This window comes from Schistocerca americana, chromosome 2 (assembly GCF_021461395.2).
Source record: "Schistocerca americana isolate TAMUIC-IGC-003095 chromosome 2, iqSchAmer2.1, whole genome shotgun sequence".
NCBI lineage: Eukaryota > Metazoa > Arthropoda > Insecta > Orthoptera > Acrididae > Schistocerca > Schistocerca americana.
Genome location: NC_060120.1, coordinates 672,871,224 through 672,893,337, shown reverse-complemented (window position 1 = coordinate 672,893,337; position 22,114 = coordinate 672,871,224). Strand labels below are relative to the sequence as shown.

Below are 22,114 nucleotides of genomic sequence, written 5' to 3'. Positions count from 1 at the left end.
TCTTACCTCGTTCGAAGTCTGTGAGTTCCGCGGGGCGCCCCATTCTGCTCTCTCACGATGTCTAATAACAACTGAGGTCGCTGATATGGAGTACCTGGAAGTAGGTGGCATCATAATGCATCTAACATGAAAAACATACACTACTGGCCATTAAAATTGCTACATCACGAAGATGACGTGCTACAGACGCGAAATTTAACCGACACGAAGAAGATACTGTGATATGCAAATGATTAACTTTTGAGAGCATTCACACAAGGTTGGCGCCGCTGGCGACACCTACAACGTGCTGACACGAGGAAAGTTTCCAACCGATTTCTCATACACAAACAGCAGTTGACCAGAGTTGCCTGGTGAAACGTTGTTGCGACGCCTCGTATAAAGAGGAGAAATGCATACGATCACGTTTCCTACTTTGATAAACGTTGGACTGCAGCCTATCGCGATTGCTGTTTATCGTATCGCGATATTGCTGCTCGCGTTGGTCGAGATCCAATGACTGTTAACAGAATATGGGATCGGTGCGTTCAGGAGGGTAATACGGAACACCGTGCTGGATCCCAACGGCCTCGTATCACTAGCAGTCGAGATGACAAGCCGTAACAGATCGTGCAGCCACGTCTCGACTCTCGATCCCTGAGTCAACAAAAAAAATGGCTCTGAGCAGTATGGGACTTAACTTCTGTGGTCATCAGTCCCCTAGAACTTAGAACTACTTAAACCTAACTAACCTAAAGACATCACACACATCCATGCCCGAGGCAGGATTCAAACCTGCGACCGTAGCAGTCGCGCGGTTCCGGACTGAGCGCCTTAACCGCGAGACCACCGCGGCCGGCCTGAGTCAACAGATGGGGACGTTTGCAAGACAACAACCATCTGCACGAACAGTTCGACGACGTTTGCAGCAGCATGGGCTATCAGCTCGGAGACCATGACTGCGGTTACCCTTGACGCTGCATCACAGACAGGAGCGCCTGCGATGTTGTACTCAACGACGAACCTGGGTACACGAATGGGAAAACGTCATTTTTTCCGCTGAATCCAGGTTCTGTTTACAGCATCATGATGGTCGCATCCGTGTTTGGCGACATCGCGGTGAACGCACATTGGAAGCGTGTATTCGTCATCGCCATACTGGCGTATCACCCGGCGTGATGGTATGGGGTGCCGTTGGTTACACGTCTCGGTCACCTCTTGTTCGCATTGATGGCACTTTGAACAGTGGACGTTACATTTCAGATGTGTTACGAGCCGTGGCTCTACCCTTCATTCGATCCCTGCGAAACCCTACATTTCAGCAGGATAATGCACGACCGCATGTTGCAGGTCCTGAACGGGCCTTTCTGGATACAAAAAAATGTTCGACTGCTGCCCTGGCCAGCACATTCTCCAGATCTCTCACCAATTGAAAACGTCTGGTCAATGGTGGCCGAGCAACTGGCTCGTCACAATACGCCAGTCACTACTCTTGATGAACTGTGGTATCGTGTTGAAGCTGCATGGGCAGCTACACCTGTACACGCCATCCAAGCTCTGTTTGGCTCAATGCCCAGGCGTATCAAGGCCGTTATTACGGCCAGAGGTGGCTGTTCTGGGTACTGGTTTCTCAAGATCTATGCTCCTAAACTGCGTGAAAATGTAATCACATGTCAGTTCTAGTATAATGTATTTGTCCAATGAATACCCACCCGTTTATCATCTGCATTTCTTCTTGGTGTAATGGCCAGTAGTGTATGTTTTTGGGGGTGTCGGTACTTTTGATCACATAGTGTACATGATGGTCCTTCTGACATTACAAAAGGCGGCACACGGTTCGTAATAGGGTGCGTGATCACCACAGACGGCAGTGCGTGTTCTGCAGCGTGCTCCCGTGGTGGCCACGAGAATGGTGAGGAGTTCTTGTGGTGGTCCGTTCCATTCCTCCACCAGAGCGGTCGACAACGGTTGAATGATCGATGGTGCGTGTTGACGTGCTGCAATACTCTCCCCAACGCGTCGCATTCGATCTTAAGTCGATGGAACGGGGACGCCAGTCCATTCGCCGAGTATCCCCTCGTTCCAAGAGCTCCTCCACGCCGCTGTTCGATGCGGTCGCGCATTTTCATCCACAAAACTGAAGTCGGGGTCGACTGCACGCTCAGAAGACGCACATGGAAGGGACTGCAGCGTCACAATAACAGTGGCCAGTGGGTTATTATTATTATTATTATTATTATTATTATTATCGTATGTATCAACTACAGTAATACACATTTAGCAAAACATAGAAATATATATAAAAATGAACATGTGAAATTATATATAGTACACAAGTTTTAAAACGGCTCAGACTACACTCTGATGTTGATGGACTCGATCCAGTGGAGTGCCTCGTGGGATGCTTAATGGAGCTTCTCAATGCCACCAGGGAAGCGTCTGATTGTTCAGTCATTCACAGTGTGGCTCATTGTTTGGGTGTCACCACAGTCATACACAATGTCACTTGAAAAGCCCCACTTGTGCATGTTGTATTTGCACCTACTCTCTTCGGTCTGATATCTGTTTAACTTCACCCACACCTCCCTTGGTTGGTGGAAGCCTGGAACTGGAACTGTTGGATTGTCTACGAGTTCGTGGTTTCGGGTTCTTGTAGCTTGCCACTCACGTTTCCACTCTGCGTCCGGTCGAACCCTGTGGATAGCATTTGGACTCCCATTTCATATGTTGGTCTTCTAGATTTGAGGAGTTTCCTGGGCAGTGATAGCAAATCGTCTTGAAGAGGGATCGAGTTGTTTTCAGAAACTTGCTGACAGAGGTTGTAAAGAGTAGCCTTTCGACGGAGGTCTGGTGGACAGATGTTTGAAAGCACTGGTAGCCAGCAAGTAGGTGTAGACCGGACTGTACCACTAATTACTCTCATAAATGAGTTCAGTTGGACATCTACTTTCGCTACGTGGGTGCTTCAGAGCCAAACTGGTGCACAGTATTCTGCTGCAGAGTATACCAGTGCAAGGGACGCTCCTCGGAGAACTGGTGTGGTTGCTCCCCATGTACTGCCTGCCAGCTTTCTCACAAGGTTCACTCGTCTTTGTATCTTCTTGGCCAAGCTGGAAAGGTGTTTTTTGTATGTTAAAATCCTGTCCAGAGTGACTCCCAAATATTTTAGGCTTTCGTTGTATCTGACTGTGCCAAGTGGGCCGAACTGTGGACTGATCTTTGCTGATGAAAGGCGATGGGTGTGCCACGTTCAAAGATGATTTGCAGGCCACAACGACCACGCAAGAGCGCCCGTGCGACAATTCGTAGGGCGGGGGGAGGGGGGGGGGGGGGGAGAGGCAGACGAACCGAGGGATATGCTGTATTTTTACACTGAAGCGCCTAAGAAATTGGTACAGGCATGCGTATTCAAATATAGAGATACAGTACGTAAACAGGCAGAATACGGAGCTGCGGTCGGCAACGCCTGTGTAAGACAAAAAGTGTCTGGAGCAAATGTTAGATCGGTTACTGCTGCTAAAATGACAGGTTATCAAGATTTAAGTGAGTTTGAACGTGTTGTTATAGTCAGCGCACCTGCGACGGGACACTGGGACACAGCATCTCCGAGGTAGCGATGAAGTGGGGGATTTTCCCGTGCGACAATTTCACAAATGCACCGTGAGTATCAGGAATCCGGTAAAACATCAGATCTCCGACATCAGTGCGGCAGGAAAAAGATAATGCAAGAGCGGTACCAACGACGACTGAAGATAAGCGTTCGACGTGACAGAAGTGCAATCCTTCCGCAAATTGCTGCAGATTTACTGAAATCTGGGCCATCAACAAATATCAGCGTGCGAACCATTCAACGAAACGTCATCAATATGGGCTTTCGGTGCCGAAGGCCCACTCGAGTACCCTTGATGACTGCACGACACAAAGCCTTACGCCTCTCCTGCGCCCGTCAACACCGACACTGGACTGCTGATGACTGGAAACATGTTGCCTGGTCGGACGAGCCTCTTTTCAAATTGTATCGAGCGGATGGGCGTGCACGGGTATGGAGGCAACCTTATGAAAACATGGATCCTGTATATCAGGAGGGGACTATTCTAACTGGTGGAGGCTCTGTAATGGTGTGGGGCGTGTGCAGCTGATGTGATACTGGTCCCCTGATACGCCTAGGTACGACTCTCCTGATGACACATACTTAAGCATCCTGTCTGATCACCTGCATCCATCCATTTCCATTGTGCATTCCGACGGACTTGGAAAATTCTGGCAGGACAAAGCGACACCCCACACGTCCAGAATTGCTACAGAGTGGCTCCAGGAACGCTCGATGAGTTTAAACACTTCCGATAGCCACCAAATCCGCACACATGAACATTATTGATCGTATCTGCAGATTTACAGACAGCCCTGCAGGATTCATGGTGTCAGTTTCCTTTAGCAGTACTTCAGACTTTAGTCGAGTCCATGCCACGTCGTGTTGCGGCACTTCTGCGTGTTCACGGGGGCCCTACACGATATTGAGCAAGTGTACCAGTTTCTTTGGAAGCCGTGAGAGCTGGGAGATTGAGCCCACGCAGTATTATGTCTCGCTACATTGTAGCACTTGGAACACCAAAACGGTCATATTCGACAATGTTCTTGGGTGCATTACGTGTTACCATCCCTCGCCATATGAGGGTACATCCATAAATCGTTTGTTAACGAATCTGTCACCAGTTGCGGTACTTATGTTTGGCGACTAATTTCACGCCTTACAGGTTCATCTCCAAGCCCGGCCTGTTGAAGCTCCACTGAAATTGCCTGACCTTAATATTGAACATCACATTGGCAACATATGCTTTATAAAATGTTTGCAGAATGAATACAACAACCCTCACGTGTTTCTTAGCAAGTCAAAATCAAAATGTAATTCGGCGTCCAGGTGTTCCTAAGTGCAAGAATTAAAAAGCATGAGCAGGCTTTCAACAAAAATGGCTATTCAGAGAAAGAAAGAAAAAGGGTTTGTGACGAAATAAGAGTAGGCCTAATGATAACCATAAAACGCAGTGGAAGAACACGGTTTCTCCCCCATTTACCAAAAAAGTAACTCATCGGATCGGGAAGGTTTCAGAGAAACATGATATCAGACCGGCTTTTAAAACCAACTAAGAAAATATTTCAAGCACTCCGATCCGTAAAGAATGAACTCCTTCCCCTGTCGGCATATGGGGCACATGAGGTCCTGTGTACTTGTGGAAAAATCTACATTGGATCTACCACGAAAGCGTGAATACGAGAATGAAAGAACGCAAGTCTTTGCCGACTAGGGAAAACAGAAAAATCAGCTATGGCGGAACATGCTCTTCAATCAGGAAATAATCAAGTGAAGTTTTCCAAAACTAAAGTGTTATCCACAACGACAAACTGTTATTATCCACGGCCATATAGAAAAGCCAGCGAAATATACAAGCATGGGGATAATTTTAAGAGAAAAGAAGGAGCCATTAAACAAAGTGATATAATTATGGACAGTGGCTCTGCAAAATTGATAGTTAGATTTTATCTCTGACAATAATTATCTTTGCTGACCACTTATAAACTACCCCACACTCATTTTACACGGTATTTAAGTCGCTGTCCGACGCCTGCCTCGTCAGTCGGCAGGAGCACCTCCGAAAATGTCCAGCACAGCTCTGGATAGAACGTGAGGAGCCGAAAAGTTTCTTGGACCACTGTAACACAACACGGAAGACTCGCCAGCAGCTATGACAACGTGCCTTGAAAGCCTTCATTGTATCTTCTAAATGGTTGTTTTTCTCTTTCAGAAATATTTCAGTCTCTGTTCTCAAGATAAAGATAAAGAAGCTTGACGAAATTACATCAAAATTTAACCACGTCGTTACCATGTGGTACATGAGATCACCCGAATAATATGCTACCTCTTCTAGGAAAGATATGAAATGGAGTCGAGTCCATAACATCGAATGAAATTGACGGTAGACATACTGGACACGTATTCAAAAGAAAGGAAACCTGATTTAACTACTCAACAAAAACAGCCAGGAAGTCGCCGTCAGTTGCAAGCACAGTTTTCTTGGTGGCATTTCAATTACTTATGAACAAGTGAAGGCAGTGCTGCTAGATGTCTCTTTTAGGATTAAACGAGCGGGAAGAATTGCGCGCTACTTTAAAAAGCTTTCACGCAAGCGCGAGCCAGATTAAATCATTTCCTCTGTCGGATGTGACCCGCAGGCAGCATTTTGGAGACCCTGTTCTAGGCAGTAAAAATTATAGAGGAAAAAGACTAACAGAGTTCTGCAATAAATTTCAGATGGTAATAACGAATAATCTGTTCAAGAATCAGAAGAGAAGAAGGTATACTTGGAAAAAGACACGGAGACACGTGAAGATTCCAGCTGGATTACATCATGATCAGACAGATATTCCGAAATCAGATACGGATTGTAAGGCGTACACAGGAGCAGATATAGACTCAGATCACAATTTAGTAATGATGAAGAGTACACTGAAGTTCTAGAGAATCGTAGGCTACGGCAGAATCAGCGCGGAAGGAAGTTGGATACTGAAATACTGAGGAATGATGAGAAGCATTTGAAGTTCGCTAATGATGTGGATGCTGCTATGAGGAATATCACAGAAGACTGTACCGTCACAGATGTTCAGACAGACATATGCACAAGGAAAGTAACTCCAAATAAATCTTCGATAACAAGAGAAATCATTTAGGAATGAAAGAAGTAGGAAGAGCAGGGCAGATAAGGCGAAATGGCTGCAGGAAATATATGAAGAGATGGGAAATGAAATGATGGTCGGATGGACTGACTCTCCATACAGAAAAGTCTAAACAACCTTTGGTGAACTTAAAAGCAGGGGTGGTAACATTAAGAGTGGAATGGGAATTCCATTGTTAAACTGAGATGGAAATGCGGCTAAGCAGAAAGAGTACACCGAAGGCCTCTATTAGGGAACAGGACTTGTCTCATAAGTTGATAGAAGAAGACACTGAAGTTGATAAGGAAGATACACGTGATCCAGTATTAATCAGAATTTAATAGGGCCCTGGAAGGCCTGAGATCAAATGAAGTAGAAAGGGTAGATAACACACCATTGGAATTTCTAAAATCATTTGGGGGGGGGGGGGGGATGACAGCAAAACGACTACTAGTATTCTAGTTGATGTGTAGAATGTTTGGCGACATACCGTACCATCAGACTTTCGGGAAAAAAAAACATCATCTGCATAATTCCGAAGATTGCTAGGGCAGATAGGAGTAAAAATTATCGCAAAATCAGGTTAGCATCTCATGCATCCAAGCTGCTGACAATAATAAAATACGGAAGAATGGAAATAGCTTTAGGAAAGGTAAAGGCACGATATAGGCAAGCCAGCCGAAGTGGCCGAGCGGTTCTAGGCGCTACAGTCGGGAACCGCACAACCGTTACGGTCACAGGTTCGAATCCTGCCTCGGGCATGGATGTGTGTGATGTCCTTAGGTTAGTTAGGTTTAAGTAGTTCTAAGTTCTAGACGACTGATGACCTCAGAAGTTAAGTCCCATAGTGCTCAGAGCCATTTGAACCATTTGATATAGGCAATTCTGACTTTGTGCTTGATAATGGAAGCAAGGCTGAAGAAAAATCAAGATACACTCACACGATTTGGGGACCTAGAAAAGTGTTCGTCAATATGAAATAGTGCAAGAAGTTCGAAATGGTGAGAAAAATAGAAGCGACCCATAGGAAAAGATGGGTGTTGTGTAACATGTACAAGAACTAAGGGGGAACAATAATACTGGAAGAACAGGAATGAAGTGTTCAAATTAAAAAGGTGTAAGGCAGGAGTGCAGTCTTTCACTCCTAGTGTTCAATATATACACTGAAGATCCAATGACAGAAATAAAAGAAAAGTTCAAGAGTGAGATTAAAATTCTGGATGATAGGGTATCAATGACAAGATTTGCTGATGACATTTGCTATCATCAGTGAAAGCAAAGAAGAACTGCATGATCTGTTGCATGGAACGAATAGTCTACAAGTACTGAATATGAACTGAGAATAAACTGGAGACTGTGCGGCTGGTCCCGGCAGAGGTTCGAGTCCTCCCTTGGGCATGGGTGTGTGTGTTTGTCCTTAGGATAATTTAGGTTAAGTAGTGTGTAACCTTAGGGACTGATGACCTTAGCAGTTAAGTCCCATAAGATTTCACACACATTTGAACAATAAACTGGAGAATCATGAAAGTAATGAGAAACAGCAGAAATGAGAACAGTGAGCAACTTAACATCAAAACTGGTGGTCATGAAGTAGACATAGTTAAGGAATTCTTCTTCTACCTTGGAAGCAAAATAACACACAGTGGCTGAAGTAACAGAGGATGTAAGAAGGAGACTAACACAGGCAAAGAGGGCATTCCTTGCCAAGAGAAGTCTACTGGTATCAAACATTGACCTTCATCTGAGAAAGAAATTTCTGAGCATGTGCATTTGGAATGCAGCATTGTATGGTAGTGTATCATGGATAGCGGGAAAACTGGAACAGAAGAGAATAGAGCCATTTGAGATGTGGTGCTACAGATGAATGTTGAAAATAAGGTGGACTGATAAGATAAGTAATGTGGAGGTACTCCACAGAATCTAGTGAAGAAAGGAACATAGAAAACGGTGACAAGAAGAAGGTACAAGATGGTAGAACACGTTTTAAGGCCTCAGGAAATAGCCTACATTGTACTAGAGAGAGCTATGGAGCATATAAACTGCAGGGGAAGATAGAGATACATCCAGCAAATAACTGAGAAAGTAGAGTCCAAGTGCTACTCTGGAAAGAAGAGGTTGGTGATGGAGAGGAATTTGTGGGACTGGAAAGTCTACATCTATCTCACTAACAAGTTAGGTACTGCTTGCTTTGCATTACATGTAATTAGTATTGTGTTATAATGATCTTGGTTCCATAATATTTAATCAAATGACACATACCAGCTAGAACACTTCAGTAACTTTTTTATCAGTCTTCAACAAAGCAATTCCAAAAGCATTGTAACTACACAAACAAGAAAATTTATATAACCAAAGAGTAACTGAGCTGTCAGATCTGTTCTCTGCAAAGCAGAACACGTCACAGTGTACTGTGCACTTTACCCTCTCACAGTGGTGATTCTCACGCAGCCCCAACCCACACACACAGAAGAGTGATGCTCTGGGGATATACAGGTAGTGGTGAGTGATCTGCCGACCCACTCAAAAAGACCGCTTTGATACTGGAGTCTTCTCTCCAGGAGATGTTTGACCTGTTGAAATTGGTGTGTTTTGTCCATACTCTTGGTCTTCTTCCTTCTGTCTCTATAGGGCAACAGTGTCTCTTTCTACTGTTTGTGATCCCTGCATCTGCCACCAGTATGTGCACTGTTTTCACTCTGTCCAGTGATATGGTCTGCCATTTGCCATTAACATCTATTTGTATTTAATGCTCCCCACTCAGCAATATTTTGTATGACCTTGAATAAGGCAGGTGCAATGGTGGTTGAACTGCATCCATCCTCAGCATGGCATGTGAACATGGATAAAGTTCCTTGTCCAGGATCATATTGCTGTTCCCATTAATGAACCAGATGAAGGGAGGAGGTTGGACATGTGGCCCTGTACTTGTTACGGGATGTATGACAATTCCCCCATGGTTCACTGCTCTTGTGCCACAAAGAATTCTGCTGCCAGAGGCAAGGTCTCACTGAAAACCAATTTTGCCACGCAATTATATTGTCTCTGGATGAATAATTTACTACTACCACTACTATATGATAATGATGAAACCAATTAATTAATTCCTCATCAGTGAGGAACTATATTTTACTGCTTTTTGAATGGATATTTACTGAAAACTTTGTCTTTTATCCTTAAGTATATGTACCACTAGCAGATTTTCTGCCAGAATCAGTAGGATCCTGCGTAAACACAATATCAAGTGCGTTTTCTGTCCATCCAACAAGATCGGGGGACTGCTGGGGAGTGTCAAAGACGACCTGGGGTTACGAAAACCAGGGATTTACAATATACCTTGTCAATGTGGCATGTCCTACATTGGCCAGACGACAAGAACTGTGGAGATCAGGTGCAAAGAACATCAGAGGCACACTAGGTTAAGACAGGTGACTAAGTCAGCCATTGCTGAACACTGTCTAGAACTAGATCATGCCATGAAGTATGAGGATACCAAGATTCTAGCACAAACACCCAGATTTTGGGACAGTGTTATAAGAGAATCGATTGAGATTAAAATGGCTGACGATCTTATGAATCGTGACACAGGGTACCAGCTAAGCAGAGCCTGGGATCCGGCTCTGGAGTTGTTAAAGGAGCAACGGGGCCAGCTACAACACTACACAAATAGAAGAACCAGAGACATGGAGATGGTAAACGAGCCCCTGACGGACTGCCAGGAGCACCAGACCGAAGATGGAAGACCCAGAAGTGGGACTGGTGGGCGCGGACCGCAGAGGGAACATCCAGAGCCGCAGCAGACGAAAAACAGAGTGGCAACGCTCCAACAGGTCGTGGTGAGGGGGCGCGGACCGCAAGGGGAACGTCTGGTACCCCAGACCGTAGATGAAACCCCCAGGAGCGGGTTTGGTGGGCGCGGACCGCAGAGGGAACACCTAGAACCGCAGCGGACGGAAAACGGAGCAGCAACGCTCCAGCAGGTCACAGGGAATGGGCGTGGACCACAGAGGAAGCGCCTGCAGCCGTTGGTGGAGGGGGAAGGCCATAGGCATAAATACTGGACCAGGTCCACTCGAGGAGCAGTCTCAGGTCGCACCTGATGAAGGTCTCGAGCTACGTGACTGAAATATCGTGCAAGTATGACGCTGATATCCGGCAGAACACCCGACAACCCAAGATGTCAGATTTTAAAATGTTCAAGATGGCAATCCTAACTGTTCCATCTAGTAAAATGAAATGTACCCAGTTGTAATAAGCAGCTAGAAAATGTTTTAATAGCTTTTGTAGAAATGACTGTCAGACATACCGTTAACATAATATTGACTGGAATTAATTCAAGGCACTAATGCACACTTTTCTAATATCAATATTCCCAGCAAGTTTAGAGCTTCCTAGCTGGACAGTAGCTTGCTGGTCAGGCTAAGATTAAATAGCTTTCGGCGATGCAAATTCAAATACTGTTGTAAATAATTAGTCAATTCATTTTGGTCAGATGATGCCAATAACTTGTGCAGATAAGTTTATATCACATTTAGCAATAAACTCTCTGTGCAGCTTGTGCATAATAATATTTCTTCATTTTTTTCAGAACCAAACAAGAAGAAGGTTGATTTTCTGCTGGGATCAGATGGGGAGCCCTGGGTGTGGGTTATGGGGGAACATCCAGATGACCCATCGATAGAAGAGATCCTTGAGCGTGAAGCAAGGGAAAAGGCAAGGCAACAAGCTGAAAAAGAAGCTGAACAGCTCAGGTATGTGAAGGACCATCTACATTCATTTCAGCAGCAACTAGTTTACTGATTCTGTATCAAGCCAACAGCTGATTTTGTATGTTTTTCATCAATGCACTACTATACCTAGCAAGCCAGAAATTTTGGTGTTTAAAGGATACTAAACTTGAGTATTTCGAGATGTAGTGATATAAACAGTTTACACTATATAACATCTTAAGCTCATACTAACTCTTCAAAGCATTGGCAACCAGTACAAATTGTTGCGTTACAAGAGCACATAAAATTTTGACGCAGATTCTCAAATGTTCCTATTAGTTGTAGTATATTGAGACAGAGATCTAGGACCTACCAACATGTTTCTCTTCAGTTTCTACTGAGGTTTCAGACATAAACAATTTTGTATAATCCCATAGGGAAAAAATCCACAGAAGTGAGATCCAGTGATCTTACTGATTGTGAGTCCCTATCAGCCCTTACAATCAAACAAGGTGGGCACCAATATCTGTTGCTCAAGTGCTCATGGGATTAATATTAAAGTTGGGAGATGGACTGTCATGTTGAAAACATGTCCTGTCATAGGTCACAAAACTGTGGCAATAATTGGTGCACTACTCAAATTGGGTGGCAGCAATAAGGGCCTGTTAGTTTTTGCTATATTAATCATGAACTGTTAACAGTGACAAACTTTGCTGTGAACACACAATACAAGATTATATATTGTTTTTCAATATATTACAGTCTGTGTTGATGTAGCAGGCACATGTTTATTATAAAAAACAAGCAGTTTATAAATGCATACCTCACACGTATTTCTCACCCAAGACCTGATGAAGCTTGAAAGCTTCATTTATGACCATTTGTCATCATCTCCATTGTGCAGACCTAAGGTTTTTGGACATCCTCTACATTCAGACTGAAATTAATAGGAAACAGACTCTCAGTCCCTTGGATTAAATGCCTCCTTGATTTTACTTCTACTTAACATTTACTTTTATTAAGACTATTCTGCATGCAAAACTTGTGAGAACAGCAGATAAGCTTATGGAGTAAATTTTTACAGTGTTTGGGACTGTAAAATGGAAACAGGGAATCTAACAGTAAGTTTCATAACTGTACAGTATGCAACAAAGTTGACATTATCGTGTCAATGTTTATTTACAAATGGAAGTTGATTAAGTTGTATGAAGTAGTTTAATGTTTTATTTAGGTTACATCATAAGAACAGAAAACATATCACATTTCTTAGATGATCTACTTCTTATTTCTGGTTGCAGTTGTTTGATACAATAAGGGAAAAAAGTCACCTTATACAGCTCTTCTTCTTCATTCCAATTTCTCATGAGAATTCAGTTGCAGTCTGTATAGAGTATATCCAGTTATCACCACCAGCAATGCAGTTTTTTGTTGGAGCAGCACACAGGCACAATTTACAACAAACATTCCACACTGTTATTGTGTCATTCCTTATCCCTATAGCGTTTCTGCTTTATGATGAAATCTGTGAAACAAGACATGTGAGGTAATTTATATTACATTAGTCATATGTCACAGATCTTGCTGAGAGGAATTCCTGGGATGTGGAAAGTAATCAAAGATGTACATTTATTTAATTTTTTTAAGTGAAATACTATGAAATGATGCTAGATGAAAGATAAATGGCATGAATCACACAATTAATATGTATATTCAGTTATTTAATTAATTCACAAAGTGATCACAGATGTAATACATCAACTACATACATGACCACTATAACTGTAAATAAAAACTGTAATCATCCACAATGTGTCAATGAACCTAAGATAAATGTAGTGACAGTTTGTGTATTTTGATTGCAGAAAGTCAATGGAAGCAGAATTGACTGAGCTACTGGACTTAAACCAGAAACAGATACAGGCTATGGAGGCCCTTCAGCGCAAAGAGGCAGATCCAATGGATATATACTGCTCAGTAGATGAAATCAGAGGCAGAATAAAACAGCAGTTTCCTAATAATAACACGAAGAATAATATTAACAGCACTATAGAGATCAGCTTTGCTGATAAACGTGATGCTTTGCAAGAAATATCTCTCAATACTGTAAGTTTTTGCACAATTCAAAAATAAAATAAGTTATTTATTGCACACAAAGCAAGTGGGGACTAAATGTAATTATTTTCACTATTAAAGAAGTTCCTCTGATAACCTACTAAATGAAAGGAAAGTCAACAGAAAGAAGAAATTATTTTATGTGCATCAAATCTTTCCTTAATTTTGTTGAATGAATCTGTCACTCCTTGATTTTCTCAGTGAGAATAACCATTTGATAATCATGTTGTTACTATAAACAACAATTTTATTTATTCAGTTAGATATATCCAAAGTAAGAGATTTCTTGTCTTTTTTCAGCCAAAGAAGGTATCTCAACGTGTTGCACTCTGGGAGAAACGTGTGATGGAAGAAAGGACATCTGAAATATTCAGACGGATTCAACGTAAACAAAAAGAAGTTGCTAAAGAAGCTGAGGAGGAAGAGCATAAGAAAGAACAGCTATGGAGGGAGCAAGGTACTACCACTTATCAAAATAAGTTAACTTTAGTAAGTTCTTTAAATAGAAGTAAGCAGTCAAGATGTATTATTTCTTTTAACTATGACTGCAACAATTCATATAAAAGGAAGAAGGTTACCTTGATTTGATGGACTAATGAAATTGCAGTGCAAAATTGTGCTTGCTTCTAACTTTAAGGCTGGTGAAATACAATTGTCTTTTGATACACAGTTGATGATGCTGGTCATTTAATCAGCAGTGTCTGCTATGAGGCTCAAGAAAGCACAAGTTGGAGAGAAGAAAGATAGGAACTCGTGGCATCACAAACAACAACAATAACATTCACTCCCTTTGATTTGGTTGATTGTAGTAGAAAAGTCTCTTGGCTTGCTGATCCAAATATTGTTTGGCTGGTTGGCTGATTTGGGGGAGAGACCAAACAGCAAGGTCATTGGTCCATCAGATTAGGGAAGGATGAAGAAGGAAATCAGCTGTGCACTTGCAAAGGAACCATCCCAGCATTTGCCTGAAATGATTTAGGAAAATCATGGAAAATCTAAACCAGGATGGCTGGACGAGGGTTATGAACTGTCATTCACATGAATGCGAGTCTAGTGTGCTAACCACTGCACCACCTTGCTTGATTCAAATATTATACATCAAGTTTGGTCAAAGTGAAAATAAAGAATGGTTACTGCAACTAGCATTCATTGCAACCTTCAGCATTTTTAATTTTGCTATCCTACCACTAATACATACGCCGTTTCCAATAACTTTGACAAAAATTAAAATGTACATTTTCTAAAAACAAAATTGTTGATTAACTAAGTAACAGATTTGACTTTTTTTTTCAGAACGTAAAGCAAAAGAAGCTGAAATGCAGATACGTGAAATAGCACGGCGTGCTCGAGAAGAACATCGCAGAACTTCAGTACTGGATATGGATGTTGATATTCAGGCCAATTCAACCAAAAATACACTCTCTGTGGAAACTAGCAGCAGGTGGATTTTCTTTCTTAGATAATCTTTAGATCTTGCCTAGTTATCAACATCAAAATAAATTCATAAGTCCTTAGGCTATGATGATTTGATTTGTTTTAGTTGTAAATCTTCACAAATTATGACATTACTGTCTGGAGTCAGCTTGGAACATTAAGAATATGATGAATCACAAAACTTTTCTCTCAAATGATGAATCAAATCTTTATCATTTCAGTCAAAATAGCCAGTCAGCTGTCAACACAGCTAATAACACAACAACTGCAAAGCCAGAAAGTAAAGAAGCTGTGGTGGAATGGTTCCGCTCTAGTGAAATAGCACGAAGAGCAGGCTTAGAGCCTACATCTAATCAAATATCTCCTTGGTTCCATGGTAAGTACAATTAAACAACCTCCTTAATCTTCTGATTCTTATTCTGCTTTATCTTCTTGTATCCTCTGAATGCACCTGCATATAGTTAACAATTATATTATTCTGCACAAGAGTTTCTCACATTAGTTCACAGTTTAGTATTGTAACATTATTTATTGCATATACTACAGTAATTTTTTGTGTGTTTGTTCGGTTTTTACAGTCTCCATTTTTGGGTTTTAAATTTTCCTATCAACTTTCTGTGGTTTCATGACTAACGTATGTGATCACACAGGACATGCTGCATTAAATTAAATTAATGATTGTGCATTGCCTTATTCATGCATATTAGTTACTCTTGCTCCAAGCTATGTGCATAGTAATGTAAGACTCAAACAACAGCAAGGCTACAACGAACCAAAGTTTATTCTTCTTCCACACACAACAGCTGAGAACATAGACACAAACATAGCAACAATCCAGGTACTGATAAAAGCAGTTGCTGACAATAAGTATGAACACAATATGAGGACACGTTCCCCCTGCACTGTGCTTTTAAAGAGGAGGGCTCCAGTAGACAGTGCGGTAGATGCTATGCTATTTGTGCAAGTGCTGTGGCCACTCGTGGCCTGGTACCACAGTGCATATCATGGTATTATGTGCAGAGTTATAGCACCCCTTCCCCATTGTGGGTGTTGGGGCATCAGTTGAAATATTCATGGCCTCTGCAGTGGATGCTGAAGGAGATGGTGGCAGTGGAAGGAAATTTTGGAGCAGAACCAGCGAGTAGAGGCAGAAGTGGCATGGCCATGGGCACACACGATGGTCTCTCCCCTGTGAAGTACCATAAAGAGGACCAGTGACAAGAGAGCTGGTAGCATCTTGATATCCGGTCCCCTGACATGGCAGGACTGTGCAGATGCTTGGTCAGAGAAGCTGGTATTGATGGCCCCAAAGGCGTCAGCAACTGCAGGATCACTGATGGCAGCAAAGTAGCACAGGAATGCCCAACAACAGGTGCCAGGGGGCTGGGCCCCGGAGGAGAGGGAGGAGGTGGCAACATCCATAAGGAGGGCAGGTCTGCTCCCACAGAAGGGACACCCTGGGAGGCTGCAACAGACATTGCAGGAGGAGGTGGAGGACCCATGGCCCTTGCCATTAAGTGAGGATTTAGCTGGTTGTGATGGTGCCACCAGCCCATCACTGGTGTATGCTATACAGAGACGACAGCCTTGGAAGCTATGGACTGTGGCGAGTATTCACTTTAGTTGAATACAGAACCCCTGATCCCAGACTGCAGGGACAGGGGCAAATAAAGATGAAGGCCACACTGATGGGCATTGATGGGGTGGCATGTGCAGATGGAGGAGGGTGTGTGGCTGGTGACATTGGAGCATCGCGGCTGGACTCTGATTCCCCATTAGTGTAAACCTTTATTAACCCAAGAAGTATGTCGAGATATCATCTCTACAGGAGTCTGTGATGGGCACAGAAATTGTAAAGGCCTGAGACACAAACTGTAGACCATTATCCATCATAGGTCAATACTTGGTATGCAAGACCCCCAAACATCCCTGACATAGGAGCTGAAGCACATCCTGTCATAGGGTGTTTGGGATCACAGTCCCAGTCAACAGCCCATCCCTACCTAAGAGAACAACACCATCAAATACCAAAAGGTGGTAGCAGAGGATGTAGTTACACAAAGGATCAGAAGCCCAACCTGGAGACCTGTCTGGCTAACGAAGCTGAAAGAGGTGAACAATTTGATGCAAAACAAGATTAGCAGTGACAGTAGGTGCGATCCAGGAGCCTGTAACCCTTCCACTGTGCAGTGTGTCTCAACATCTAAGTGAAGCAAAGGAGTTCATCCTCATCAAAAATATGATCCATCCCCATTGAAAGCTGGGACAGCGCATCATCACTGGCATACTGTGCAGTAAGCCAAAAATTTATTTCATAGCTGTAGCAAGATGCTGCTTTGTTGGTCAATGAAGTAGAAGGATTAAACGATGAAACTAAGGGCTTGTGGTCAGTAACAAGGCATAACTTAGTCCCATACAAGAACACACGAAAATGTTTGAGGGCCTAGACAGTAGCAAGCATTTCCTTTTCAACTTGAGAATTGAGCTGCTGAGTGGAATCGAGAGTTTTTGATGCATAAGCTATTGGATGTTTGGAACCATCCTCATACTGCTGTGCAAGAAGGGACACCAAGTCCATAATGAGAGGCATGAATAGCCAAAGCCAAGTGATGGTCAGGATGGAAAGTTGCCAAACAAGGAGCAGAATGTAATTTGATTCCAAAAACGTGAATGCATGCTCGCAGGCTGGTGTCCATTGAAAAGGAACATTCTTGTGGATCAAATTATGGAGGGAATGGGTCAGTGTGACTGCACCCAGAATGAATTTGTAATCATAACCAATTTTTCCTAAAAATGCTTGGGGTTCTTTGAAATTTGTAGACTTAGCACAACCCCAAGTAATCTCAAACCCTGAGTATGAAATGGATGGCTAAAAAAATTTAAGTCGGGCAAGCTGCATTTCAACCCCACAGTATATAAGACTGTGAACAAGGTACATAAGTCACCTAAATGTTCTTCCATTGATGTGCCCATGATGACAAGCAAAACACATTATGACAAGAGATGCAGAGTCAGATGTTTAGTAAATGCTTCAAACATCATTTGTCTTCTACTCATTGAGTTATATTACAACTGGATTTATTTAAGTTCTTATTCATTACTACAAGTAAGCAACACATTTAAACATGAACAAACGAATAATACATCTTCCATGTGTGCAGAACCTGTTGTAAATCTTCTGTGCCAAACTGTTCAAAAAAATTTCCCTGGGATGTGCTGGAATGCCATTCCAGTGTGTTCCAGCCAAAATTAAGTTCTGGCTTCAGTGACAGTATTTTTCATAGTTCTATTCTGTGATTAGGTAGGATTACAAATTTTTGGATGGTTGAGATTGCATAATGGTATTCCAATCATAATCCAATAACCCACAAATAGAAGTTTCCTGTTTTCTGTTAAAACAGACTAGGAGGAAGAAAACAAAATGGCACAATCTGTCTAATAGCTTAAATGCCCTGCTATTGTAGTTAAAACTGACTGAGTGTAAGAAAACTGAACTGCACATTTTCACAGCACAGCCTGTTCTCTCTCACTTGTACATTATTGTTTAAAGATATATATAGCTTATGCACATTTGCATTTTTATTAGATTATTGTGTAAAAATCTGAAATAAATCAGTCAAGAACTTTTTGAGATTGTTGGTAACATTATCTTGTCTTTATATAGCATCTTTATATCGCAGTATAGAGTAACATGTGCTGCAAAAGTTGTGACTAAATTATATATAGCCTGCTTTACCCTTTCTCTATTTGGTAAGTGATTTTGGAGACAGATGTTGTATAATTTACTATCCTTTTGTAGTTAATTAGTTGTATATGTAACAACTTCATTTGAAATTTATTTTTACTGAAACTTAAAGAAACATCATTGTCTGCTGGTGCTGAAACAGCTCTCGAATAGCAATGTAGAATGAACAGAATTTAAAATTACTACATTCTGGAAAGGCATTGTAGCTTTTGTACAGTAATGGATTTACTTAACAAATAATTCATCAATACACAGATGCATAAATGTCATAAGCATGTAATTTTTATAATTATTTCTATAGGACTCATAACACGCCAAGAAGCTGAGGCACTTTTGCAGGACCAGTCAGTGGGAACATTCTTAGTAAGAGTGTCTGAACGTATATGGGGCTATGCTATCAGTTATAAGGATACAGATCGATGTAAGCATTATCTGGTTGATGCTTCCAACGGACATTATCAGTTTTTAGGAGCTAATCAGCTCAGTCACAACACACTGCGTAAGTATATAAATAATTATCACACTTTTAGTTGTACAATTCTCCAAATAGGTCATATCTGTCTACACATTTTCATTAAGAAGTACTTCAATGCTGATAATTGCTTTAACTGTAAGGTACTTACATGTAAAAAAATCTAATATTGATGAATTGCAGAGGCAGTACAGGGGGTCCTTGAATGACAGTCTGTTAGTAACAGTAGTAACCAGTACACAATACTTGCAACAAAAAATTGGATTAACTTCTGAATGGAGTACATACTGAAAATATATTTTTGATACCAATAATTGCACACATCAAGTATGAAAGTCATGGAATGTTTCAGAGAAAGCATAAAAATATTGCACATGAATTTCCTAATCATGATGTATTGATGGGGAAATTTCAGTTAATTTTGGTGTAGGAACGAAAATTGTTTTGTCATTGTTGCAAATGTCCTATCATAAAAATTGTTTTGAGCAGTCATTGGGACAAACCACTCATAAGTAATCACACTTGTAACAAATATCCCTGAACTGTTTGGAATCACTGAATTTAATGATAGAGATCAACAATCACAAGATTTTTTATCCATCCACTTACATTGATACATATAGATTCATTGGCCACTGCTGTTGAATGAAATGTTAAGAAAGGTAGGGAGATATTTCTATCATCTAACTGCAACAAGAAAGTTATTCAAATGCAAATGAAGCTGAATCGTTATAGACAAATAAGAGCTGAAAAAAGTCAGAATAAGCATACAGATAGCAACACAGCATGTATTCTATGAATTAATAGAAAGCATCACCTTCCCATTGAGTGCAACGAATTGGGACGTGGAGCTCAAATACATGTGTTAAGAAGAGATAATGATGGAAGATTATAAAATGAACACTGAAATACAAATTCTATCATCATAAATTGTTTCTTCAAATGGTTCAAATGGCTCTGAGCACTATGGGACTGAACATCTGTGGTCATCACTCCCCTAGAACTTAGAACTACTTAAACCTAACTAACCTAAGGACATCACACACATCCATGCCCGAGGCAGGATTCGAACCTGCGACCGTAGCAGTCGCGCGGTTCCGGACTGAACGCCTAGAACCACGAGACCACCGCGGCCGGCGTAAATTGTTTCTTCAAAGAATGTAATATATAGCCATAAATGGGAATGGAGTTGAACCAATGAAGAAGAAGAACAAGAAGGGGAAGAAGAAGAATAAGAAGATACTTGATAGAGAAACATCACTAGTTCTGATGGGGGTTCATATTAGATTCTATACCAACTGAGGTGAAGAACAGGTGACTCATCTAGCTGAAATAACAGTGTGTCAAATATGATTAAAAAAGGTGCTGGTCTTCTTAGTATTTAAAATGGTTCACATAACAAATGCTCCAATTAAAGACTTAAACTGCTGACACAAATTCCCTGTGTAAATGTATTTTATCTTATGTTGGATGACTTTCTTGATACCACGATGGACATCACGTGAAACTTGGCTCATTTTATTTATACATGACGTGCATAATGTTGTAAATATCAGAACCAAGACAGAAACAAGTTTTTCTTGGCTTCCAGAAAGGCTATGATACAGTTTCTCTGAGTAACCCAGTAAATTAAATGAGTGCTTACAGAATACAGAAAAATGTGTGGAATTTGATTAAGACTTGGTTGCTTATGTGGCGGCATAATCAGAAGCAGAGGTAGTGTTTGGTTTACATGCAAGTGACCTGGCAGACAATGTTTCTAACTCTGTATGGATGTTCACTAATGTAAGTGGATGGATAAAAAATCTGCTCACCAAGTGGTGGTAGGAGAACGCACATATAAAGGTATAGAAATTTGCAAACTTTCAGAGCCAGTGACTCCTTCTGCTAGCAGAAGGGTTGAATAGGAAGAAAGAGGGGATAAGAAAAAGAGCTGATGAAGTTTTTCAACCCTTCTGCCAGGAGGAGGAGCTACTGGCTGCAAAAGCTTAAAAATGTCTATACCTTTATATATGTGTTCTCCTGCTGCTGGTTGGTGAGTATATTTTTATCTATCCAATTACATTATCTTTTTGCTACAAAATGCAGGAAGGTCTGCAAATGATCAGTACTGATGTAAATGCTGACACTCTCAGTGTAAATAACTATAGTGTCACATAAATAAATGGGTTAAAAGATTTAATATCAGTTGATTATGCACACAATTATCACCAGTCTTGGAAGTCTCATGAATCTCAAACATACAGGAGTATCTGTCCAGAGTTTGATAGTTACCACATAGCTGTAACTATTGAGAAGGCAGATGACTGACTAATATTTATTGCAAAATACTAAGGAAGACTAATCCTGTCATGAAGCCACTGACAAAACCATAACTCAGAACCTTTGTTTGTTGGTGTAGGAGACTTACAAAGTTGCCTTAATGAAAACAATATAAAGCAGTCATCATGGGTTTATTTACTCAGTGCAAGATCACAGTAAAAATCTTGAGAAATTCCAATGGGATACCCTGTAAATGCTTTATATACCGCAGAAAGCTGTACTCTCAAAATCCTGAGATCCCACATTCCTATACATATGAAGAAATACATTACTTCCTAAAAACTGCAAAAAAACTCAACCCCAACAAGCCATGAAAGCCCAAAGGTACTGACTGGTCATTGTGTCCACTCCACACACATTTTGTGTAATCACCATGTGGATCAAATTAGAGAAAATCAACTTTTAATGAAGAAGTTCTTATTAGCTTTATTCCTCTACGTAGAAATGGGAAGAGAGGACAATGGTTTTAGCACACTGAGTAACCTTTACTGTATGCCATACATTGGAGTGTATGATGCAATGTAGATGCAATTGACACATTGCACACTCAGTATCAATCAGTAATAGTTTTAGCCTGGTGGATGTAATAATTAGAATGAACAGCATAGATGGTAATAGAATAGTCTTTCTCATAGC

The 22,114-nt window shown here is 41.4% G+C and overlaps 1 protein-coding gene across 1 annotated transcript in view; it reads left to right on the top strand.

Moving 5' to 3' along the window:
• LOC124594819 (SH2 domain-containing protein 4B-like) overlaps positions 1-22,114 on the top strand; it is a 639,722-nt gene that overhangs the window by 612,768 nt on the left and 4,840 nt on the right. Inside the window, exons 3-8 of the mRNA XM_047133263.1 lie at positions 11,273-11,435; positions 13,256-13,496; positions 13,806-13,962; positions 14,799-14,946; positions 15,161-15,315; positions 18,986-19,183. Of these exons, the coding sequence (XP_046989219.1) occupies positions 11,273-11,435; positions 13,256-13,496; positions 13,806-13,962; positions 14,799-14,946; positions 15,161-15,315; positions 18,986-19,183 (1,062 nt within the window). The remainder of the gene's footprint in view (positions 1-11,272; positions 11,436-13,255; positions 13,497-13,805; positions 13,963-14,798; positions 14,947-15,160; positions 15,316-18,985; positions 19,184-22,114) is intronic.